This window comes from Chamaea fasciata, unplaced genomic scaffold (assembly GCF_029207755.1).
Source record: "Chamaea fasciata isolate MVZ Bird 193981 ecotype frontalis unplaced genomic scaffold, bChaFas1.0.hap1 SCAF_3, whole genome shotgun sequence".
Taxonomy (NCBI): domain Eukaryota; kingdom Metazoa; phylum Chordata; class Aves; order Passeriformes; family Sylviidae; genus Chamaea; species Chamaea fasciata.
The window spans coordinates 29,581,815-29,608,725 of NW_027094088.1; the positions used below are offsets into that span (position 1 = coordinate 29,581,815).

Genomic DNA, 26,911 nt, shown 5'->3' on the forward strand with positions numbered 1-26,911 from the left:
CAGACATATCACCGGGGTACTTTGTGAGTCAGCTGTTATTTGGAAATAGTACTTGTATTCAACTTGAGTACGTTTTTGTAGTTCTTAGGTAACTAGCATTGCCAAACCAACCCAGGCTTTTATAGTTTGCCTAGTTCAGGTGTTAATTTACAAAACTGATCTGTTGTTCTTAACTGTGATGCATTTTTCATGGCAAAGAGTGAATGTTGTCTTGCATGTAATTACAGTAACACCTTTGTCACCTTAGACAGTGCATGAAGGCAGATCTGATTGTGTATTAATGTAGAGATTGAGAGTCAGACTGCCTACACATGACCAGGTAAAAAGAAAAATTTTCTTTTGCAAGCTATGTGTGATTATGAGCAGAATTTGACCTTTCATGTCCAGCACAGCTTGCCAGCATTAATTACCAGTGGTATTTGCTTATTTTTTTCATTCTGTGCACTAAACAGTGTCAATGCACTGGCATCCACTGGGACGGAAGCATGTTCTTGCCTTCCTTTCCTATTGCTGAAATAATAGCTGGCTACCTTGAGATATGTATAACACTTTAAACTCAAGGCTATTTCCTGTTTACTGGCCTTTTAGGTGTGGTTGTGTTCCAGAATTAGGGACAGGTTTTTTTACTTGCTCTGGACTCATCCACACCTTGTATTAAGGAAACATTTGGGTTAGAAAACTGGAAGTTTGGCAGTTTCAGGTGAAGGGTATTATTATAAATCGAAGGCAGTTGAAATTTTTCAAAACTCTACTTGCAGTTCAGGATAATACTGCTGTTGTGCAGATGTGGGATGCACAATTTTAAATCTAGTTTGATTATCTGATTTATGTGGTCAGTTTATAATGTAGGTTATTCGTGAAAATTCCTATACAGATTTCAGTTAATAGAATATATTTTGGTGGTACCTTCTCATAACAAATGCAGTTATCACTGTAGTGAGAGCACTGCCTTGATTATCCATTTTTAGTGTTAGGTACTTTGTCCTGAGAGCCCGCCTTTAGTTGTAGGTAACAGGGAAAAAAACTGTTGCTGCTTGCATGTGTTATGTAGATGGCAGTTTTGAAGGGAAATTTAGAAATGGAAGTTAGAAATTCTCAACTAAGAAGTTGAGTACAAGGACTAAACTATTATTTGTATGCTTTGCTAAAGATTGTTATTCCTCTCACACGGTGATAAAATACAAAAGTACGCAGACTTGGTTTCTCTTAAGGAGTTGGTACTTAAAAATGAAAAAGATACACTAGAGGAACAGTTTAAGCACTCAGAGCTGAAGTAGTATATTTATAAGATTAAAATGGAGAATCGGTCTTCTTGTTTTTCACCCTTTTCCATGGTGGGATCCTTCAGAGACCAAGGCACGCACACCCTCATTTGTGAGGGGAAGAGACAGCTTGCTTGCTTGCTGGTAAATGGCCAGGTTACACCAATGTTTTTCAGGATTGTTATTTAGTAATCACATTATAAAGAGGAATTCAACAGAGCAATCTTTGAATCTAACCTTTGTTAAAGCAGTGATCTGCCCTCAAATTAGCAGAACTCTGCCCATGTCATTACCACTTAAATATCTGCTGGAAGCTGCTGTGTGGGCTGAGTCACCCGGACTCTGGGAGTTGTCACGTGTGGCTCAGACACTGGGTCATGAACTGAGCAAGCGCTGTCCTCCACAGGAGGATTTGTTGTATTTTGGGACTATGGCTGGAAAAGCACATTTAATTTAGCGTGCTTCATGGCTACAAATGCTTTTACTCCTAGAGCTCGGGGGTTAATTTAGAGGAAAGGGAGATACGGTGTAGATGATGCACATCTGAGTATTTAGATGTGATTAGATAAACTGAAAAATGAAGGAACTAGCAGGATGATGGCATGGAGTTTGGAAAATAAAACCTGTTTTACAGATTCCTCAGTCTGTTAGCAGAGACTTCATAGGAAGTGCTGGAATCCCTGGAAGTATTTAAAATACAATTCCATTTCATTGTTCTTTCACTGTACAGAATTTTAAAAATGTGATTTGGAGGATAGCAAAAAGTACCGGGTTAGGTGCTTTTTATAAATGAAGCCTACACCTTTAAAAAAATTAACATTCTTCTGTTAATTTGGCTGTTAGATTAGACATTTAATGTTAGTAATTCAAGTCTATTGTCATAACTCAGTTGAACTACAGATTTCCGAAGTCTCCTGAAATAAGAAGTAGACCAAGAAAATACAAACTATGATTCTAAGAGTGAAAAAGTTAAGTTAAAAACTAGTTCTGACCATGAAAACACAGTTTCCAACTGTTGTAGGCTGTTTTATTGTTCACCAGACCTAGCTAATCATGAGACAGTGATAAGCAAAGGGAACTAAGAGGTTCTGATTTTTATTTTTAGTGGGATATTTTGGGTATTAATGACTTTGCAGTGTGTTTTTAGTTTTGTGGGTGTTTCTTGTCTAGCAGATGACAGCAAGTTGAAATCTTTTCCAGCTCATATGACTGAATCATTCTACATTCTATATCAAATAATTTGACCACTGCAGGACACAGACAGCTGTAGAAGGATGGTGATAATGCTTTTGATGTCCGTAAGGACACTAAAATATATTGGTTAAAGCAGATAAATTGGGTTTTTTAATGGAAAGCATAATAGACTTTATTTTATGGGTTTTTGAAAGGGAAGATTTCACCTATAAAAGTAATTTTTTTAAAAATAACTAAATAATCCTGGTGAAGATTTTATGATTAACATAGCAATACACTAGCTAAACTTTTTAAAAATCGTTCACTTTACAAAAGTGTTTTGGTAAGCCAAAGTGTCCCATACTGCTGTATAGGTTGGAATCATTACTTATAAGAAATGCGGAGGAATGTTTTAGAACCAGCCATCATTTTCTCCTTTTCTGACACCTTTTAACCAATAGAATGGTCTGATATACTCCCAATAAGAAAAAGGGAAAAAATACAGTGGTATATTTTTATAACTCTTTTTTTCCTTTCAAATTGCAGTTGACCTACCCCTGTACTTTCCTCGAGACCAACCAACCCTAACATTTCAGTCCGTCTACCACTTCACTAACAGTGGCCAGCTGTACTCCCAGGCCCAGAAGAATTACCCATACAGCCCCCGATGGGATGGCAATGAAATGGCCAAGAGAGCAAAGTAAGTCAGATTGCTGTTTCCTACTAAGCATTCCATTTGTTTCATGGTCTTTGGTGGGTAGAAATTTCATGGAGATAACTGTACATTTTCAGCTGTACAAAAGCTGAACCTGTTCTTGTTCTCATATAGTCCTGGCGTTCCTGTAGATGACTGTAGACAGATACTAATCATGCTTACTACATCAGTGCCAGAGGACTGAACAAAAGAAGGCTCTTTCTGCTAAGCTTTGTATGGCACAGAGTGGTGACAGTCTCTGCTCCAGAGAACTTCCAGTCTAAGTAGACGAGATAGCCCCCAGCAGAAGTAACCTGCATGGTAGCAGTCAGTCAAGGTAACTCCCTGGGGCTGTGTAGCTGTTGAGGGGACCCTGAAGGGAAGCATGTGAGGTGGAGAGAGCAAGGAAGAAAAACCTGAAAGATCTGGAATTATGCTGTAATGAAAAGGTATGGAAGAACAGGAGGAGGTAGAGCAAGCCACCATTCCAGCACAGGAGGCAACCTTATGAGATCTTGAGAAAGTTATCTGAAAATCTGAATATCTCTTGCTTTATTGCTTTTTTGTTGTATGGAAACAGAGAATTGCTGTCTCCTTCCTCTGCATTTTTTCTGCAAGGCCTTATTTTGGGCTGAGGAGAGATCACTTCAGTCTCTTTCCCTTTCGATAATGATGACAGACAGGGCAGCCTCACAGAGAAGTTCTGTTGCAAGGGCAAGCTGCCATAGGCAGTGGTGTTCCCAAAGCTAGATATTGTCCCTGTCTTCTCATGAAGCAGAACAGATTTTACCTGAATGGGGTGATACAGTCAGCAGGCTTGCTGCAGTGTTTTGGTTTTGCGAAGTGTAAAAATGTTAGAACAGCGAGAAATTTAAGCAGACTGATTATCAGTTGTTCAGCATGTAAAAGCATCAAACTGCATAAGTCACAAGGCATATTGGGATGAACATTTTGAATGACAGTCAGAAGATTAAATTAAATCAGCAAACATGCATAAAGAAGAGTTGAAACAAAAATTGTTCAAGCTGAGTAAATCAAATGAGTGGCATGGTCAGAGACTGTAATTTGGAAATGATGGAAGCAAACAACAATTGACTGATGGATTTGTAGATTTTTATACTAATTTAAATTCTATGGAAAACATCAAGTAACATTTGATTTGGGATTCTAATACGCATTGTAATAACAATTTTTTAGGTAATATTTGGTTTTGCCACCATACTGTTTATAGGAGCACCATTTCTTGATCAGCTATGATTTTTTTGTGTGTATGGACTTCCTTCTTTTCTCTAGCAGGATATTATGTGTATTTTGTTTATTAAAAAAAAGAAAAATAAAAACAGTTACTGGAAGCATTACTGTGGCTTTTTTAATGACCATACTCAAAATGCATTTCTTTTGCAGCTGAAAGCTTACAAGTACCTATGTGCTGTCTGCTAAGTGCATTCACTTATGAGCTGTATACAAATGGACTTCTCTGCCCTGCACTTAAAATTTAGAAGTATTACAACAGTTCTCTTTAAAAGCACTAAATGTGTACACTTACTATCACATGTACGTTTGGTGAGGTTATTCGCTCTTACGTTTGAGCCTCTGCATTTAAGTTTTACACTTGGATACGTAATATGAGAGGGATGATGAGAAGCGGGGGAAGACAGTGTGCTGAGATGTCTGAAATAGCAATCACTGAGCTGCAAAGAGACAGAGAAACTGCTCCAGTTAAAAGCGCTTCGCTTGCAGGAACAGCTAGTGATTCCTGAGTAGGTACCATAAATAAATCTGTATCAAGAAAAGTATGATGTTATGATACATGTGAGCATATTTTAAGGAAGATTTTTAACACAGTTGAGCATCTTATGTAAACAGCGTTCAAAATATTTGCTAGGGCTTCTTAGAATGGGTTAGTGTGTTTCGACATAACCAAATAACTTCTTATTCTCCTTTATTTTTACCACAGACATTTTATGGACCAAGTATGTGGAAATATATGTTGATATGTAAGAAACCATTCTTAATGAGACGTATTAGTTCAAACAACACATGAAAACTTCCCAAATAAAAACAGAAAAAAAGAATACATGATTTACCCTCTAGAAACAATGTCATTCTGCTCTGCTGAAGTAAATTTAGCCCTGGTTGAATCAGAGACAACTTGTTTGTGTTTCTAAATACTGTCAATTAGGTTTTGCTTATATATAGTCTTTTTCCCTCTTAGCATAGTGGTCTCTCGCAAGTGCTCAGCATTCTTCGAGGCAAAACATCTCTGTTTATCTTCCTGGCCATTGCTCCAGGGCTGCATATCTCCCACTTGATATTCCAGTATTTGACTAAGTTCTCCACCCTTCTTCTCAGACTTCAGGCATCCGGGTACACTATCTTCCTCACTGGGGCTAAAGGCACCATCAGGGATAGTTTTGCTTGCTCTTGCACCAACTGTAGAAGCATCAAGTTTGAAATGGTATCAGTCACAGGTTTCCTCATCCTCAATTTTGGCAAGCCCTGCCTCTGTTTTCAGCAACTCAACACAGCCTGTTTACTCATGGGCAGAGCTGTCATAAGTTCATTCCAAAGCAACTTTGATTCTGTGCCCAGCCTTCTCCCGAGGTTGTTTTGGTGTGGGTTGTTGATTTTTTTTTTCCAAACAGGTGAGCCCATCCAGTTCCTTCAGTGCAGGCACTAAACTTGAAGGTCTTGGTATCATTGCTTATCTCTGTGGCCCCCAGCAGAAGTAGGCATCTCTTTTGAAGTTAGGACTTAACCCTTTGCTGTGGGCATGAGACGATCAGTAGTCTCAAACTATAGGCAGGAGCAAAATCAGTTCCCTAAAATGCATACATGTAAAAGTAGATTGTATGCATTCACACGTAGAGACATATCACCAAAATCTAAAAGGCAAATTCTCATATCAAAATATCAGTTTAGCTGGATCTTTTTTATTCAGAGAGGAAAACTGCCCATGCTCTTGCTGAAGTTATTGGACCAGTTTATATCTGTCTGATAAAGTCCATGAAGCCAGGCCTCTTTTCTGTGTCCTCTTTGGCAGATTTTAAAATCACTGGGCTCCGCTGCAGACCACTGACTTAGGTTCCTCACTGAGAGATAGCATCTGGTGACTGAAGCCTGCTATTGTCTTACCCCAGGGGTTGCCCTCTGGCTTTAATTCTGAAGGATGAATCAAGTCCTGATTTAACAATGTGATTTCAATTACCTCCAGATTGCTTGTTTCTCACTTAACACAGAATTTTAACCTGTTCCTCCAGCTAGAAACAGGGAAACCAGTAACAGTAAAATTTTCTTACAAGCTGCTGAGATGCCATTTCCTCTCAGTTGGTGTCTCAGGCTTTGCCTCTTGTAGGTCATTTATTTTTATGTCTGTGGCCTCCTGCGTAAGCAGCTTCTCCAAAAGTTTTGGTCCTAAAATACAATGGCAAGCCTAAGAAAATACAGTAAATTATGGAAAGTTAGCAGCCTTGTTTGTGGTGTACGTGTGAAGTAAAACATCTCTGTGCAGTTTCCATGGGAAAGCTTTCATGTCTTTTTGCTTAAATAGGCATTCAAGTGTACATAAATGGAGTCTTTAAAGAACGTGCAGACTTGAAGGCTGGGATTTTATGAAGGAATACTGTAAATAAAGCATGTTTGTTTACACAAATGAAATTCAGTTCTTAGATGCACTCTGGCCCAATTTCTGTCCGACCTAGTGCTGCTCTGTAGACTTAGATTATACTTCAGGGGAGAGCACGTTAAAACTCAGTTTACTCTTTTATCCTACTTAAATCCACCTACTCATCATTAAAAATAGCAGGAGCATGGAAAACTGGTATCACAATAAGAAGTTGTTCCTTTTTTTTCCAAGTTGGCCAACAAAACAGATTTCTCAATGGCAGTGGTGTCCCTGACCATTCATTGGTGTTTTCTGAATTGGTGTAAATTTTATATATTCCGTAGGGCATTCAGAGGGTGAAAGCTTGAAAGCGCTCAAGCGCTCTCAACTTTATATTGGCTGTTGCTCTGCCATGAGGTCAAGTACATCTTCAGATTATCTGCAGGTTCATCTTGTGCAAGCCACAGCTGCAACTTTGGTTTGCCATGGTTGGGGAAGTGTCAGGCTGGTGAACTGGGCCATAGCATTTTTGGCCTCAGAGACAGCTTTTCCTTGAGTGTCAGCAAATCAGATGATGTGTATCGTGTAGAATTGAGGCCCCCAATACAAGAAAGACCTTGAGGTGCTGGAGCATGTGCAGAGAAGGGCAGTGGAGCTGGTGAACGGTCTGGAGTACAAGTGCTATGAGGAGCAGCTGAGGGAACTTGGATGTCCAGTCTGAAGAAGAGGAGGCTCAGAGGTGACCTTATCACTCTACAACTGCCCAAAAGGGGGGTGTAGCCAGGTGGGAATTGGCCTCTTCTCCCAGATAACAAGTGATAGGACAAGAGGAAATGGCTGCAAGTTGCGCCAGGAGAGGTCTTGTTTGAATATTAAGAAAAATTTCTTCCCCAAAAGGGTTGTCAAGCCAGGCTGCCCAGGGAGGTAATGTAGTCACCACCCCTACAGGTATTTCACAGGTGTGTGGATGTGGCACTTAGGGACATGGTTTAGTGGTGGGCTTGGCAGTGGTGGGCTCGATGAACTTGGACGACTTTTCCAACCTTAACAGTTCTGTGGTTCTATGATTACATTTACAGTTTAAAATATTGTATCTCTTAGTCTAAAAAAAGGATATTTGAAAAGAAAAAGGGACAGTTGTGTTGCTGTTTAGACATACCAGTTTTAGTATGTCAAAGACTTGCTGTTCTATTCAGTAAGTTTTGTGTGCCCTAATGATTTTGTTATTTTGACATTACCCAGCTTTAACTAATCCATTTTTTTATTATTATTCAGATTTCCTTCACAGTTTAGGCAGAATATCTGTTACTATATTTCAAATTCTTTAAAAATAACAACTTTCACAATTTTCATTAGACTTTTGAGTTCCAGCTATACTACCATGAATCTCACTGTAATATTTACATATAAATATTGCACCCTTTTTATATCTTCTCTTTTTGATTGGTGTAATTAAAGCAATTTTTTAATATTTTTGGTGTTGTATTTAAGGGGGTTTTTTGCTTATTTGTAAAAGTATCAAGTTGTATTTGCCTGTATTATGTGATTTTCACAGACATTAGTCATCTTTAAAGAGCAGTTTTCTAAAAATTAACTTATTTGCATTACATATACTCACCTCACAAAGCTTTTTGCCTGACTGTCTTTGTTGCTGTTGTGTGCTATCTTAAACTTAAAATGAAATTCATAAAAATGAGAGTAAGGAACGGAAGTATAAAACCCAGGGACATCATTGTTCTCTAGGTGTCTGTGCATGCGTTCAGACATTTGAAAGGCTCAGAGGATTCTTTCTGAAGAAGAACGCCAGCATAGGTACAACTGAAGGCTGAGGTGGTGAGCTGGGTCGCTCGTTCAGCTCTGGGTTTTGATAGTTTTATATCAGAAACTGAACAGAAGTGATTTCCTTGCCTGAAATCCAGTAAAGCTGACATTTTGTTGCCGCTGGTGGGCCGCTCTTCAGAACAGAAAAGGGGCAATACACTGTGACAGGCTTAACGAGAAGAGATGTGGCAACCCAGACGTGTGAAGCTTACAAAGAAGTTTATTTGATTTTATAGACCATTAAATCAAAAGTGATTTTCTGTGGGAGTGTCAGCTGATCAGAATTGTATGGGAACAGTAGAAAGGAAAATGGAAAAAGCTATGTTTTGTTAAAATACTTAGTGATTGCACTTGTCCTGATAGTGTGTTCTGCAGTTGATTTACCAGCAAAACTTCATAACAAAATTATTTTGACTGTAAGATAAAGCAGGGGAAGTAGAGAGGACTTTTAATTAGAATTTTCCCAGTACATTCCTTTATTTTTACATAGTTCTTCTGCAGTACAGAATGCAGCACATATACATGATACTTGCACTTCTTGAGTCATATTTTTCATGTAGTTTTCTTTAAATGTCTCCCTGGATAATTAAGTCTGACTCTTAAGTTATGGTATGTTAGTTTCTGACAGGTGCCTGCCAGGGATCTTCAGTGCTGTCATGCATTATGTGGATTTCAGCCAAGACAGAAGGGCCTGGGTATTTGTTTCTGGTCACTTCTCATTAAAGCTTTGACTGTAGGAAAGAAAAACAACTATTTAAAGATGAGGAGTATAGGTGCTATAGGAAGTGCATAGAAATAAAATCTGTTAGGCAATTAGTTTTTCTGTGATTTTGTATAGTTACTCTGTATATGTGTGAACTGTACATATGTGTGTTTTGATGTATAGTAAATATTCTTTCTGCAAAAAAAGTATTCTCATTTATTGACAAGAGAAATGCACAGAAGAGATTGGAGTAGTTGGCATGGTATAAGTGGAATATAATAGCACTTCGCTGGAAGACAACTGCTTTGTCGGAATGAAAGGTTAGAATTTAATGTAGGTGGTTCTTGGATAACTGGGATTAAGTGGCGTTCTAGAAATACTGTGAAACACAGTCACTGCCTGATTTTATTAGAGAACTCCATTATACATTTATGAAAGCTGCTAGCTCTACATTAGAGCATGAAATTACAGTTAGGAACTTACGCAAAAAAATGTCTTCCCTTTCTCAGGCGAGAAGGGTAGAGAGAAATACATGGGTTTGGAAGGAGCTGAGATTTAATAGCCCAGATAAATACTGTTGCTTGATCAGTTACAAAATAAGCAGCTAAATAAAAGTAGAAAGTGAGCTCCATAGCCTTGTCTTTTGAGTAATACAAGTAATTGTTCCATTAAGCTAGGTAAAACTCTGCATTCATTTTAGCCCACTGTCGTGTCTATATCAATAGGTAATAGTGGATGCCTGTGGAAAAGCATGGCAGAGCATGTAGTCATATCTCCACTGTATGTTCTACCATCCTCAAGGATTTCTTTATCCAGTACTGGTACATTTCTGTTAAGTAATCTTACCTGGCTTTCCTTCTATTTGCTTGCTTTTTGAACCAACATCATAACATCATATAACTCCGTGGCAAGGGATCACACAGGTGTGGTGTGAATAATAAACTCTGTTGGCTTTTTGCACTCCTGCCTCCTCCTAGCTCAAGTTGTTACCCTCTACCTCTTGTATGAGAGAGGCAGCAAATAGTTAATCTGCTGATCCCCTCTATAAGCTTTGTTTTATCAACCTCTTCCTGTCTCTTTTGTCACCTTTTCTCTTGCTCTGCTCACTCCTTCCTTCTCCACAACCTCTCCATCTTTCTGATCACCGTTGTCCTGCTTCTTTCTCCCTTTACTGTTTCTGTGATTCTCCTCCTGGGTCAGGGAGCTGCCTGTTACTCATGATGCATTCACCCTGCATTTATATGGTGATGTAGTGATGTTGTCTGATTTACTCTTTATTCTGCTTCTAACAACATCTGATTTGGTTTTTTGCATACAGATGAAGGCTAGTTACAGTGTCATTTTAGCACCAACATCTTCTTTCTATCTGTTTTTCGGTCTGTGTTTTTTGTAGTAGTAAAATTATGTCTTTTTCCTCACATATACTGACATAATATTGACTTTTTACCTGGTATGTTATCTCTCAGTCTCCTAGTACTGTAAGAACTATCTGCAGTTCCTCGTAATTGTGCCTTATTTTTCCTTCCCTGACTAGATTGTTAACATTAACAAACCATTCCATCTTCCTTTGCTCACTTTTGCGTATCATGTAGGAATATGAACAACACGGGTCAGAAAACCTTTTTCTGTGCACTTCTCAGGTGACTTCACCCTAATGATATTCATCATTTATCCCTGTACTTTTCTTCGTATCTTGGCCTGCTGTTTATCCAGTCATTGATCTTTTGTCCTTCTGTGGTAATTCAGGGGGTTTTATGCCTTTGAAAAACTTTCCCAAATACCTGTAGGTAAGTTGAGCAGTATGTGTCACTTGAATTTTTCTTGTCCATGTGGTTTTGATACCTTAAGAAAATAGGAGACCTGAGAAGCACAAGTTTGGTTCCTACTCAATATATCATATTTACACAAGTCCACTAATTTTGGCCTATTTGTGAATTTTTATAATAATTTCTATTTAAAGTCTCTACCAATTTCTAAGATTTATACAGGAGATTCATTGAGTCATAGCTCCTTCCATCCTCCTAGACCTCCAGACCGTTTTTTAACTGACACCACACTTCTCTGGCACCAAGCTGTTTTAAGCAGGAGGTTACAAGCTATTTAAGAGTTTAACTTCCTCACACTTGAGTTTCTCTAGAACTTGGGTGTGAATGTAATCTGGGGCTGCTGATTTGGTTGTGTTTTGTTCATTTTTTCGTTACCTTTTCGGCTGACGTTTCTGCATGAGTCAAATCTTTTGGTACATGTCTTGGAAAGTTGGATTCTGGTATGGCAACCTCTTTAAGCACTTCCATTTCATTTATTCTTTGTGACTTTGTTTCTTCTGAGCATTCTTTTTACTTTTTCACCACATTTTGTACTGTTTGTCAAGTGTTTATTTTGAGGGCCACAGCCAATTTGTTCCTCAAATTAATTTTGCATTTGTTTTATTCTGCTTTTACCTGTTAGTATTAAGGTTTATTTCTGTCTGGTTGTCCCCTTTGGGTGGGTGTCCAACCTTTTGAGCACTTACTTTTACTTCTAATACCAAATATATATCTTTTGAACAGCAAAGAGAGACAACTGCTTTAATGTGTTTTATATAATCACAGATGTGTGGCATCTCATCTGTTTCCTTCGGGCTGGTTTGTCCTAATGAATATCCAAGGTTTCTTTTATGGTTTGGTATGTTGCCTTCGGCCCCTGTTGATAAGCGATCTGGCAAAGTAAAGCGGATGGCATGATGAAATCAGTACTTTCACCTGCAAGCAAACTGTTTTCAGGGATGCTGGTTGTCAGACTCGTTATGGATGCATCTGTGGTGTAACTCTTCATTTCTGCCTCTGAACTACAATGAAGGGATTCAATAATCTCTTAAAGATCATTCAAATCCCATTATTAATACTGTGAGCTCCTCTCTTCTTGAATCTCTGCACTTGTCTCTCCTTACTAGCTTCACTCCTGAACATATTCTTGCCCAGTCTTTTCTGCTTTCTCTTACTACTCATGTCATCACTACTTTCACACATTCTTTACCCTGCCTTTTATGCTTTGAAGAGGTTCCTAGTTCCATCTTGTCTCGCACTGACTCTCTCCTTCAAATCTAATATAAAGTTTGTTAAATAATTGCTCTCCAACAGCAGAGCACATTGTGCATTTATGTAGCCTAGATAAGAGGAAATAATATGTGTCTTGAATAAACACTATCTCTTTAAGAAGTTAATCTTTACCTGGAGTGGGAAAATATGGCTATGGCACTTCAGCAGCTAGGAAAAATAGAGCAGACTTATCATGCTGTAGCTCACAGGGCTGGAAATTTCCTGCACATTAATACTGCATTTAAAAAGATTCTATGAGGACTGAGTTTTTCCATGATGGCCTTGGAATATCATTCTCATGATCCACAGATAAGGAAACAGAGTGACCATGCTGTGACAGAGATATTCCAATGCACCCCTCAAAGACACCTACTACCCTGTGGGGAAAATGGAAGTTAAGAAAGCAGAAGCAAAATTTGCTATGATCTAAGACCACAAACCTTCATCCGACTGAAGTACATCTATTTATGTACATTGTGGAGAAGGTGAAGGAAGTGAAGTGTTTTATCTCTTGAACTGACTGGCAAGCATTGATGAAACTGTTTCAAAATGAGAGGTTCATTTTTCTGTGTGTGTGCTTTGGAACACTTAGATTCACTGTGTCTGTGCAATACACCTTTGTAAATTTTTAAATATCTCTATCAGAAATCTGAGAGACATTAAATACCAGAATCTTGATTTCCAGATGATTTGTAGAAGTTGCTTTCACAGTTACTGGCCTTGGTCTGTATGAACTGATTATGTCCAGTAGCTGTAATTTTTATCTGTTATTGTCAGTAAAGGTCCATGTATTTGGGAGTGCATATATTCCTGGAACCAAAATTAGCATCTTTTACAAAGTGTTGACCCTACTTATGCTGCTGCTTTCAAATAAACATTAATTGCCAGCCTACACAATGATCTGCAATCCTCGCTCCACAGCAGTTCCCTAGAACTCCCTTCCTTTATATTTTGCTTTTAGTCAGGTTGTTAGATTTATGGTGGTTTCATGCTTTGAACAGATTGTCAAAATTCATTTTGCTTTATGGTAAGTTGGGCAGCAAAGTCATCTTATTTTTTACAGCAGACCAATGTTGAATTCTTCACTTCATTTATAAAATCAATTGATACCATAAGTTTTTGGAACAGATGCAAATGTATAACAAAATGAAAATTTATTTTTTATTTCCATTTGCTTCATATGGATTAAAGCTACCTGTTAATTCTGCAATCAGCAAACTTTTGAAAAACATGTCTAAATATAACTATTTCTTGTACCTTTCTGTGTGACTTGAATCAGAAATGGCAGTAACTCCAGAAAGAACTTCTGGAGGAAAAAGATACTGTTAGTAAAATATAGAAAACAGCTTTGGGACATGAGTGAAGTTTAATGTTTAAACTTCTGATATGTACTTGGTTTCCCTAGTTCTGCCACTTCTATTTCCTGTTACGGTTTTGGTAGCATGTTTTGGTTTGTTTGTAATTTTGGAGACAAGTTTCTGTCGTGCAGTATTAAAAACTGAGCTGAAAACAACTGTATTTCTTAAAAACTTGCATTTTGATGGCTGCCCACTGCAGACCTCTGGATCTCTTGGTGCTTGATTACTGTTCTGTCCATCAGCCTGGCTACACAGTCAGTGTCTTGCATGGACTACCAGGTAGAAGCAGGCATAAGAAGACAGAGGTATTCCTTCTCAGTAATACACAATAAAAGAAGGCAGAGAGAGAAATATTAGAAGAGGAAGAGGGATTGTGATGCTTTTTTTTTTTTTTTTTGACACTCAGGAAAAAAGTTGCTAGCAGCATAATGGCATTGTGCACTGACTCCTTTGTACATTTGTGTGTTTAGCCAGTTACAGTAGCAGTAATTTAAGAACTATTGTCTTGCTGTTGTATAAACACTTCAGATGTTTGCTTGGCATCACCGGTTCTAGAGATGTATAAAATGGAGAACTGTGTAGACATTGTGTTTCACATAAAAGCAAAATATTTGCTATAGATAAAGCTGCCTAGTAAGGAAATTATAAACCACATCCCAAAGAGCATACCATCAAGAAGCTTAGTTTAGAAACATGAATACATGCCAAGTATCATTATGTACATTTGAAGTGAGAAAGAAATCCTGGAAGGTACCTATTTCATTCTGCTGCTGTGCTTGGATAAATTTTTGTGATGTTCAGATTTGAATGGTGGTTTAGAAATGTCTCCTGAGTGCCTTGTGCACTCCATAATAGTCCTGATTTTCATTAGATCCTGAGCCTTTGCCACTTGGCACCTGGCCCTATTGTGGGCCTGCCTGCTACAGCCCAGTTCCAGCCAGGCAATCAAAAGTTGGAGTGCTGAGAACTATTTCTCACTTCAGTTTTTGTAACATCCTAGATGTGGAGACAATGTTATAACAATCATTTTCTCCTGATAAAGGGGTTGCAAAATGTCTGCTGTAGAGTTGCTCTCCTGTTGCCCCATAGTTATCCCAAAGCAGGAAATGGGCTTATTCAGCTTTGCTGTGAGTGCTCATGTATCTTTAGCCTGATGAGGAATGCTGTGGAAGTGCCTGTGAATAAATAGACAACATGGCTCACCCAATGGAAATATGTTTTTAATGCATTATATATGGTAAAAATAGCAAAGAGGTTTAAATGTCTTGTGTCTGAGTTTAAAAGGAAAAAGCTCCGCCTCAAACATTGGCATGAGGCCTATTAAAAGAATGGGCTTTCAGTAGATTTCCACACTTTTGTATTCAGCCCCTGTTCAGTGCAAGGCATAGAGATGCTGGAGGAGAGCATGAGCATGGGTTAAGGACATAATGAGCAGTCATATGGAATATGACCTAAATACATACCCACTGTTGGAATTAATGCACCAATTTATTAATTTAAGTTCCTTTTGTTAATTAGCGATAATCACGTTGAATTAGGTGGCTCCTGACAAAAGGAATTTAGAAAGAAAACAATTATAGATATAAAAAAGGGTTGGCATCTTTGATTTTGCTCTGTCAGAAATAAACAGGAAATCTTAGAAAGTTTTGAAAGTTATGTTAAATACCTTCTGTACAGGAGGTGAATTATTAGGGGTTACATGAATCAAATCAGCTGGATGTAGCTGTGTGGTCATGGAAGGACAAATCCTCTCATCTGGCATCCAGAAGGTATTGTTGTAGGTGTTCAGTATTTTCAAAACAAGTTTTCACTGTGTCAAAACAAGTTTCAACAGGTACATAAAAATACAAAGGCACTTTACATATGTATGTGTGATCCATGCAAAAATACTTTCTACTCGCGAAGTGAATAATCAGGTGACATCAATAAAGCCTGGAGAAACTCTTTTATAATTCCAGTATGGCTCTAGTGTTGAAATAGTTTATATAACAAGATTCTATTGCGAAGTATCAGCATAATAATACTAGTCCAGAAAGAACAGATCAAAAACCTCAAGAAGCATCAGTCTATCCTTCTTTCTGACCTACGCCCTTCTCAATTCCTGCTTTCACCAAATTTAATTGAAAGAGGGAAGAACGTTGCTGTTCTAGCTAATTTATGAAGATCAGTCATCTATGGAGTTGATGTTTTTCTGTCAGGATTCAGTGGATTTGAGGAAACTTGTAGATGTCTCGAAGCAGTTCTTCTAGGGTACAGCAGGAAAGAAAGATGGGATGCAAAATTATGTAAATCCTGGAGGTGCAATTCCTTTCAAAGAAGTGGACAGCAGTTGGGACAATTGCCTGGGATTCTGGGTTGTATCTCATAGAGCTGGACTGGGTACAATTCAGTGCTTACCTCAGTCCCAGGATTATTCAAACAAACTCAGTTTACCTGCTGGACAATTCAGACAATAGAGAACTACTGAGGAGAATGGGGTACTACATACAGACCTTACTCCAGAAGACTTGGGAGGATTAAGTAGAACTATTCAGAAATCACCATGACTACAGGAGGACCTGCCCAAGTCAGATCTATTAACTTGAAAAAGTTGAAGAACTCAATTTCCTGTATGCCTTGCCTAGAGTAGGAGAAAATGGATATATTTGTGAAGTACTCTGGCTACTATGATTTTGAAGACATTAAGAGTCTATAATTAGAGCCAAATATTTAAAGAATTAAACCACAGTTGCCGTACTTACTAAAATATTTCAAGAATTAAGTAAAATATTGAAAAAAATGGGTAGTATTTAAGAATAAAGTTTGCTCTCAAAGCCAGTAGTAGGAAAAAAAGCCAAATGCAATAACCTGAGTCTGCCTTCAGATGAGAAGGAACACAATACATGTGCCTGATATAGTGAGAGAAGGTCTGTCTTTGTGAAAAGATGAAGATTGTGGCTCAAGGGGTTTAATTTGCCAATAAGGACACAGTGCTGGTAGTAGAACTGTTGCTATAGTGCTAAGTCTGTTATTGATGTGGACCGTCGTGATGATTTCATCCCCTTCATTTTCCTCAAATCATCTCTTGATGGAAAAAGCACTTGAAAGTCCCACACCTTCAGCTGAAACAAATAAAACATGAGTGCAAATAGGGCTAGCATGAGTGAATTTGAGATCAGCATGCTGGAAATCTTGGCAGTCATAAACTGAGGAGTTTAAGGGGAATATATTTTGTGAATGACTTGGGAAGATGATTCATCACCCCATGATGATTGTCCTTGTCCCAGAAATAAAAAGCAGAAATCTCACTGATACAACATTGTGTATGCGTTTTTCCTCGCAGAATTTGAGTCTTGATGTTCTGCTCTGAATTTTCCACATGAAGATTTTAAGAGAAATTGAAACACCTAAACAACCCTTTTTACTTTGTTACACCCGCAGCAGTAACTAGAACACAATTGTATAGTTGGCTGTAGTACCAGTCCAGCACAAGCAACAGCAGAAATCAAGTGTGTTGGTGTTGGAATGCTTTCACCATAAATATATGGGAAGTGTTGTTTGATGGGAGATTGCAGCTACATAATTTAAAATCTTTGCAGATTTTCAGCTTAGATATGTGAAGGCAAAAGGTATTATTGAGTGGTCAATGCAGATTTTCTACCAACTGTATTTTAAAAATCCAGCACTACGTTACCCTGGGAAAAAAACAGTACAATTATAATGAAATTTCACAAAAGCATGTGAATTCTGAGTCAAGTATGTTTTAAGCACGGCAAACCCACAGCCTGGGATTTAAACATGTATGGGCTTCTGGAGACCTTGTGCCACACTCAGTGTTTCATATCACTGGAAAATATGTAAAGAGCAGGTGAGCTGATTCTCCCTTCTTTTAGATACCCACCACTTGCAATAATAGCAGGACTTACTTTCTAGTGGATAATAAGGTGAAGGAAAGAGAAGTGCTTTGCTCTCAACAGATGTCCTTGAGCGTAGCACCTGGAATTCATTGTACTGTGTCAAGTAGATATAGTGGTTAACTACAGCAAAATGTGTTGTTTTCTGGAGTGATGAAGAAAAATTTCCATAGAAAACTCATAACTTACTACCTTGAACTTGGAAAATGACCATTTGAGGGAACAAAAACGAATAGACAAAAAACAATGGAGTCTTATAAGAAGCTCAACAGAGAGTAAGAGATGTGCCCATAAGTGTATGAAGATTGGCACCCACTCTAGGCTGAAAAGAATGCAACTTTTTAAACGTTGTTTAAGCTGAGATCCAAACCATTGTGAGAAGAATGCAACACTCAACGTGTGTTTTACTTTCTTTACATGAGTGTTGATTGTACTCAACGCTCATCTAGAGAGTATCTGTGTACTTTGTACAAATAAGTTTCTCTGTACTTACAGGAGAATTTATGCAGGTCTTCTGAGCTTGGTGTAAGGTCACTGTGATACAGACTCACCAAGAACATGGTAGATGAAAGCTGGAGAAAGAAGGATCTGCATCTTTCCCAGAAAGGCAAAAAGGCATTGATCAAAAGCTGATTTCTGCCATTTGACATAGCCCTGAGAGACCATAGGTCAAGTAAGCTTCCTTCACCTTCAGTGTAATTCCAACAGTACCCAAATTACTGTTGTTGGGGTTTTTTTAATAACAGTTCTCCAGAGCTGTTATTAAAAAAACCCAGAGCTGAAAAGCATATCTAGTGTATATAAAAGTAATAGTTTCAAAATAGTTTGGAGATAACCTGAGAATATCATGTGGCAAAGTTTCTGAAAAAAAAAAAAATCTGCTATTTTTTATTAATTCCTGTGGTATAGCATAGATCATAGTTCTTGAGGATGTAAATTCATGTGAATGTGTTAATATGAATAGAGTATGAGGAATATATCTTTTTCCAAAGTCCATGTTTATATTCACTGTTTCTCTGTACCTGTATTTACAGGATGCTGGAGCATGAATGTTGTCTCTTGGTTTAAAATCTTTATATAAGGAATAGCATTGCGTGTGAAAGATGCCTTTACCATGCAGTCTATAGCGGAGTATTGTCCTTCAAAAAATTTTGTATTTCTCTTAAAGTTATTTTGTGTCATCTGTTCTGACATAATAGATTGTATCGTGGTCCTGTTTGGGCAGAAACATGTGCCCTTTGACTTCAATGTCACATGATTAATAGATGAAACTTACTCAGAAGGTGATTGGTGCTTCTTTTCCTCCTTACTGGTAATCTGCAGAGATTGTTATAATTAAAATGTTGTAATTTCCATTTCACAGGAAATTCAGGGGTTTTAACACATGGTTTTGTCCCAAACTTTGGATGAAAAAAAAAAAGATTTAGAAAAAAAATTTCAGTGTTCATTAAGGAGTTTCACTTACCTTCTCCTACTTCCCCATCTTTCCTCCTCAATCTACTAAGTGTGCTATAGCTAATACAGTCCTATTAGGTATACTGGGCTTTTGGATGTCTTAGCAGGGCCTTTTTTGTTTAGTGTGGGGGGGTTAAGGGAGCAGTGTTAATTTATTTGTGTGTGTGTGTGTGTGTGTGATGAACCATAATTATCTCTGATTGTGTTTCATCTGAGATACTTGAAGTGTGTGGGAGAGGGACAGAAATGGAGGGACATAACCTGAGAACACTTGTAGTACTGCATTTGCTTCAGTCTGGAGAAGACCAAAAAGATAGGAGCAACTTTAAACATGTACTTTAAGGTATAAAAAGAAAAAAAGTAGACATTTAAATGGATGAAGCACTAAAGGAATTTTTGTAGTGTATGGAAGATCGCCAAGAGGTTCATATGAACTACCAGTGGAATAACATCCTCTTTGAAACAGTACATCTGATCAGAATGTAGGGAGGTGTTAGACTTAGTTTTGCAGCAGAGGATACCAGCTCTCCTGCAGGAATCAGTGAAAAGAAAGGATGCAGGTGTAGATAAAGTTGGTGTGGGAGGATGTTTGTGGTATCATAAGCATTCATTCTGGAATCTAGCTAACAGAAAAGGTATATATAATTACTGCATATAATGCAGTAGGTGTGGGTTTAATACAAAGCACAGAAATGCTATAAAGGAAAAGAAAGATAGGAAAACAGTTCTGACTGTATCCCATTTAATGATTAAGAATTTCCACAGTTTTGGAAGAGGGAAGGTTAAAGTAACGTTTATCGAGTCAATTAAGATCACATGCATGGAAGAGAGTCTGCAGAGAAGCTATCAAAGGGGAAGGGAGAAGCTATTTAAAATAAGCAGGCAGAGTAGCATAATTAAATGTTAGGACAGATAAAGCAAGGACAAGTAAAAGGAATATATCCTGACATTGACAACATGCAGGTGGTGCTCCTTGAGCTAGCAAAATAAGTAGAATTAAACAGGACTTATAAAAGCTACAATTTCAAAGGTATGGTAGAAAGAACACAGATACAGAAATGGCACTCAGCTGTTGAGATCAGGGGACAGGCAGACCTCAGCTGGTTTATGTATGTGTGTGTGCCAGCGTGAACAATCACATTTGCAGGCATGATTATGAGGGTTGTTTTCTGAACTTTGCCTCAATAAACCAAAGTGTGTGCTGTAAATATACAGCACAATCTGTATATGCTATAAAAAGTGTGTGCTGGTTGTCCTCTTTCTGGTTTCCATTTCTGGGATCACCTCCTCAGTCCAGAAATGCTTTTATTTTCCATTGCTCTTTTAACCTTTGGACAGCATCTCATGTGTGTTTACAGCTTGTGCACAAAAGCTGACTGCAGCTATCTGTTAATTAATTTGCCAGGCACAGCCTTACAAAGAGAGAGGAGCGTTCTCTTCATGGTCTTGCAACGTTTTTAGGTGTGAGGAAGTATGACTGTTGTTCGGTGATTGCCAAAGCTTCTACTGCATTCATGAAACACATCATGATTGTGAAGCTGATCAGTGTGTTTTTGCTTCAGGAGGTAAACCAGCAGAGAGATCAGGAATCTAATAAATGATGTTGCGCTGTTCTCACTTTAGATTTCTTCCGGGTGAGGAGAACAGGAGAGAAATTTATAGAGACCAATGACAGAAATAAAAAGAGAAAATAAAAAAATAAAAATAAAAAAAAAAAGGAAAATGAAAGTTTGGTGCAAAATGCAGTAGGCAGAAACCAAAGGCAGAATGATGAAGCAACTTCTAATATAACTGGCAAGTAAAGAGCATCCATGGGACATGTAAAATACATTTATTACATGGTTAAGTCTCTCAGCAAAAAAAACCTCAAAGGTACATTCTAACTCAGTTTTGGACACACAGGATTAGCTCATTTTATGGATTTATGAGTCACTTGATCCTTTGTAAAGAAGACAGACTAAGATCCAAAATATACAAAGCACACTTAAAAAAGAACATTGTCCTATAAATTTTGAAGTTTAATAAATAAAAGGAATTACAGTTCATACAGTGTTGTTAGTATTTATTTGCTGCATTTTATGTAAACTGCTGACATCAGCAGTGACAGCACTGTGTCATGGTTTCTGAGACAGATAAAGAGCTTATCTCCTACACATATTCTGACTTCTCTAAACTATTTTCCTGCTCTGCTGCCTTGTCTGTCTTTGGGCCTCTTGTACCAAATGTGAAGCCTTTTCCACATAGGGGAAGCATCAAGGGCTTCAATTTTCAAATTACTCCTTCCTAATCATATATTTTCTGTTCTTTTCACTAGGACGTATTTCAAGACATTTGTCCCTCAGTTCCAGGAGGCAGCATTTGCTAATGGGAAGCTTTAGACTGCTTTGGGCATGGAAACTGTACTGGACAGATCCTTCAGTCTGCACACGTCAGCCCAGAGGAATGCCTGGAAATGGGTTGGACTGTCTTGATAGGTGCTTTCTTGCCTCTGAACTGGTTTTGGTAGCTTCAGTTTTTGAAACAAAGACCTCGCTAGCATGCTTAGAACTGAGTATTTGATATTAGTCCTGCCCCTTTGCCTCTGCCCCACCATTCCTTTATATATCTATTGGATTTAATGTAAAAGGGCGTGTATTGATATGATAATACATTCTTGTGCCAACAGTGTCCTGTATGTTATGCCTTGTTTCCTTGTCTTCAGATGGTCTAAATTGGATTGTTTTTCCCCATGGAAATATGATGTAATGTGTATATTTAGTTAACATTTTCAGCTTTTCCTAAGAAAATATAAAACTGCCGTATGTACCGGGAATGCCTAATGGACTGTACAGTGCCATATTCTGCCTTGGAGGTTTGCGTCTCACTATGGTTGTTACTCTCACAGGTATGGATATGAGTTGCACACTTCAATTCTCAGTGCCTTTCCAGTTGAAGTTAATATGGCAAGGTGTTTGAGGTTTGGTGGGGTTTTTTTAATACTTCTGTTGAAAGCTCATTTTATGTGAAATGTTAGGCTTTTATGCTTTGTTTTTATTTCCAGTTGTTCAATTTTGGTGTTTTCCAAACACACCCCTTGCCATTAAAAAAAAGTTCTACTTCTTTAGTACCAACATGCAAGTAACTAGTTATATAAACCAGTGTAACAAAATAAAGCTCTTTCATAGACCTGTAATTTTTCCAAATAAGATAAATACTGCTAAGAAGCAAACTTTCAGCAAAGGAATTAATGATGTCTTGGAAAATAGCTGATGAAATAATGTAGGGTTATAGGTATTTAGCTTAATACTTAAGTTCAGCATATCTTCTCAGAAAATATTTTTAAGTGTATATAACTGGAAACATTACCTCCCCTAATTCTGAAATGCCAAATGCAAAATCCCACCTATTCATCCTTTCTTTCCTGCTTGTGTCAGGCGCACCAGTTGGGACTAACGGTCACAATGTCACTTCCCCAATTAATTTGTGAATAGACCAAGGTACTTTCCAGTAAGGAATAAAATTAACAGAGTATGTTGCTTATAAATGGTATCTGGAAAATGTGCCCTACTTCTGCTAAATACAAGGAACTAAATGAATAGTATACAGATGATACAGTGGAACTGGAAAACATTTAATTTTAAATTATTCACTGCAGCATCACATGCAAGGAAGTCTCGTCAAACTACTTGATTGGCATTATTCTCCTACCCTTTCTACAACTTGTTATTTTGCATGAAAAATAGTGCTTTTCAGGGTTTATATTCACCTAGGAAATACGGATGGGTTTTGAGTAGTGAAGCTTAATAATTAAGAATTAGGCAAATAATTTGCCTCTAGAAACTACAAGTATTTTTAGCTAGTTTGTGGGCAAATTTTAATTTGTGTTTAATACTGAAGTTCTTGGCTGAAAATTAGCCTGCAAATCAGAAAAAATAAGAAGCTTTATTGTAATTCTGCAGAGAAGGCATATTCTGTCCTGTGACCCACCCCTTTGTGATTCTCAGTGCATTATCTGAGGACTGACAACAGTTTCAAAGGTCTGAGCCTGCATTCCCTTATGGAGACATTGCATGAGGCTTTTGTGTGCTCAGAACAGATGTGGAAGGTAATATTTTTATGTGAATAGCAAAATCATAACTGAACAACCTCAGGTGACTAAGAACAAAATATTGTTTCGTATACTGGGATGATCTGATGTCTACATTTCTTCAGGTAAAAGCCAAAGCCACAGACACAGATTCAAGAGTAAGCCAACCTTGTGAAGGAGGTGGGAGAAGGAGAGTGCCTAATGAAAAACATTTGTTCTCATAGTGTTCAAAATCTGATAGAAACAATCTCTAGCCATCTTCAAAAGGTATAAACCAAACCCTTAAGTTGCATCAGTGCATTCCTGGCATCTTACATTTTATAACTTTGTCTTTGATTCGGTGTTGTACTGATTGCCCCATGAACAAAGTGTGTGCTTTATATACCTGATTGCCCAAGTGGCACCAGTTATTTATTTTTTTTATCTTTTCAAAAGTTATCATAATTCAAAGGCTAGCAATTGCAAAATAGTTTGAAAAGAGGTCCACTCTTCAGAATTTAGATTTATTCTCAACCTAAAGTGCATCCTTCACCTCTGCCCTAGTAATTTTGGACAATGAACTGCTTTATTATTAAAGAATTTTAGAAGCCATGTAAGAAAATATTTTAAGGGTAGAAAAGCCTAAACCAGCAATTCATTGTGTTGAATTCAATAGTTTCACCAACTTTTCACTAACATACATAGAAACTAATCAATAGTTTCAGTCCAATTTTAATATCATGCTACAATTTGGTAGTATTTGGAAAAAAAAAAGAAAAGGTAGAAAATATGAAAAACTGTACTGTTTGTGTTTAAGATAAGCCTATCAACTTTCAGATTAGAAGAAGAAGGCATCTTTGTTCAACTTAATGACCATTTTCTTTATTTCAAGGTCACACTTCACTCTTTGACCTACATGGCATTTTATGGATTCCTTTCTAATAGTTCTCGGAAGTGTTGGAGTGTTAGTTCTCCAGATGGGTATTGAGAGGAGAGACATTGAAATGAACGAAAGCTTCTCTCCAGGAGAATTACTATATAAATACTATACCAGAAGAGAGGATTTGTTTGCATGATTTTATGTAAATTCTGTATTTATAAACCAAGTATCCGTTGAAGGCATTTAAGTTAGCCACAAAAGTTGAGATCTAATGAGCTGGAGTTAATTCTGCTATCTCCTGTTTTATTATAATTTCCATTGTGGCCAGTTTAACAGCACCAAGACTCTCAGCAGTTCCTTCTGTATTATGTGATATATGCAGTTGAAGGGAGCAGTCAGACCTAGGCTGTTTTTCCTTGGCTTATGAGAACCACAAAACATAGGAGGAAAATAGCAATGTTGCAAACATATCAAAAAGCCTAAACTCCACACTGTCCTAGTTTTGACTGAAAGAATGCAATAAGTCTTGAGTTACTAAGCCCTGCTAATGCATGGTTTTCCAAAGGTCCTTAAATCACAAACTTAGAGTCAAGCCTTCATTCATCTGCATACATAATCCTCTGTCCTAGAAGTAATACCAAATCTTGTGTATTCGAAGTCAGACTTTTTGTGAACTTGCTGGAAAGACTGGACAAACAGCTGGAAGAGTAAATAAAAGGTAACTATACTTTACATCGTTTGGCCTTCATTGATCTCTTCATTGTGCTGGCCACTGCTTTGTTGATTGGCACTTTTCATTTGCTGAATCAGCAGGTTTTGGTATTGTCACTGTTCTTGAACATCCTCCCATTCATACAGAGAGTAGATTTGAGTCAGTTTTTGAGATGAGATCATTGTTGGAGTTAGCACAGATCTCCTGTGCGTTGTTAAGCTCTCCCTAGGGATGTTTCTCTCTGTGTTCCCTTTCTCTCATCCTGTCTGGAACCTACAGCAACAAGCATCTTTGGCGAATCAGTCAGTGGATGAGATTTAGCCATGAAGTGCAGTACTTCAAGTTTCACTGCAGGTGGTTTTACACAGAGACGTCTTAGCTAGGAGAGAGAGAATGAAATCTTCATTGAGCAGTGCCCCCTAATACAAGGCTGGGGGTTTAGCAGAGCTCAGAAACCTGTTTAAGTGATGAGTAGGGACTGCAGCTTAGACATCCTTCTGTGTCAGTATCCTTAACCAGAGAAGCAGCAGGCAATAGAAACCTGTAGCAGCACGTGAGTGTCACCAGTGCAGGTCTGAAATGCATTTCTAGTACCATGTCTGTGCGGCAGTGACATGGAGATGAAGGGGCAAGTCCTTTGTCAGTGCAGAAAAGGAGTGTCTCACCTTTCTAGTTTTGTGAGAAGGATGTGCTGCAAGGAGGTAGCAAGCTTTGGACACAACTTATGACCACGATTGTTAATTATGGGGTGCTGTTCCTTGCCCTGCGAAGCAAATGAAGTCTGTGACCAAACTGAACTGCCAGTGAACACTCTTCCCTTAAATTACTTACGTCTCTGTAATTGGTGCATTATAATGCTCATTAAACCTAAAAGTTACTCTTACTTCTTAAATGTTACTGAAAATCCCTTAAGTCATCTCCTTTCCAGTTTTTATTTTCAGGTCTCTGTCCTCTTCTGGGACAATTTTGTTTCATCCTTACTAATTACTGTTATTTTTAGCAAACTTGAGTTCTTTTTTTAACAAGGTTACAAGGTGTATGCCAACATCTTGTGGGCCTACACTAAATACAGAATTATTTGCTGTAAAAACAAGTAGGAGCTGTTTTTTATTTACTAAGCTAAGTGTTGTGTCCTCCACAACAGAAGAGTTCTGAGGAAAGGCTATTACCAGATCAGTGAAGATAATCATGCTGATTACACTGGGTACATTTTTTTTTTACCAACTCTTCATTTAATTTCCATATTAGCAAATTAGCAGGGGCAAAGTGATCTGTCCTTTCCTGAAGGAAGCCTGCACCTAAATAAAGCATTGATCAGACACTATCTTGTTTATACTTTGCATCAATAGGGTTTTCCCCTATGGGCAAAGCCAGTAAAAGTCTGAAAAATGTCTATAAATAATGCAGAGGTTTTTTAATGTTTTGATTTACTGATTTCTGTAGATTCAGAGAATATTTTCAAACTGTGTTCTGGGGGAAGGTAAATGACACAAATATCAGAAACATGGAAGAAAATTTATCATGTAGGAAATAAAAATCAAGCAGTCAAAGTATTATTCTGCAAGAACTCAAGGGTTCTTCTGTATACTTCTAAGCATGTGCCTCGAAAGGCCATGGTGTGTAGGTGATTTTAGTCCTGCTTTTCTTATTCTATTCCCTAACTGATGGTTAAAAAGCTCTGTTCTTGGTTCCAAGGCACTGCACAAACACCATTTTGTTGAAGTGGTAGTTACCAAGCAAAAACCAAGGGGGAAACAAGTATTGGCTGCTGAAAATAGGTCTTAAATCATCAAGAAATCAGAAAGGAAGCAAGGTTTGGCGGCTGCCCTGCCACTTGCTGAGTCTACAATATATGGGCCTTTAAATGTGCACCCAGTACAAAATACAGGAGGTTTTTCTTGCAGTGCTGAAGAATAAATGCAGTTCTAAACAACAGGAAGTAAAGCAAGCATTTCACTGCAAAATACACACTACAAGCCTAACATTATTTGTGTCTACAGCTCCCCGTGTTTCTCCTGTCACCAGAAAGGGTGAAGAATTAATGCCTCATGCTGCAGCTGCCCACAGTGAAAATTGAGCCTTGGGGTACTCCATGTTTTCATCCAACTTTAGTTAAACCCTAATGATGCTTTTTCTGTCGCTGAGAATGGCAAAGCAGTACTAGGGAACAGCAAATCTTACACTGTCAGGGGTTTCTGCTGCTCCATTTCAAGCCCTTGATTTGGGTGGGGCGA

At 38.0% G+C, this 26,911-nt stretch overlaps 1 protein-coding gene across 3 annotated transcripts in view; it reads left to right on the forward strand.

The window, feature by feature from the left end:
• BABAM2 (BRISC and BRCA1 A complex member 2) overlaps positions 1-24,697 on the forward strand; it is a 163,800-nt gene extending 139,103 nt beyond the window's left edge. For 2 of the 3 annotated variants that reach the window (XM_066178460.1, XM_066178459.1), the window contains exons 11-12: positions 2,982-3,135; positions 21,355-24,697. In XM_066178460.1, coding sequence (XP_066034557.1) covers positions 2,982-3,135; positions 21,355-21,418 — 218 coding nt within the window. In that variant the 3' untranslated portion in view covers positions 21,419-24,697. Of the gene's footprint in view, positions 1-2,981; positions 3,140-21,354 lie in introns of those variants that run through there. The other variant, XM_066178458.1, reaches the window with a different exon arrangement.
• The last annotated feature ends 2,214 nt before the right edge of the window (positions 24,698-26,911 follow it).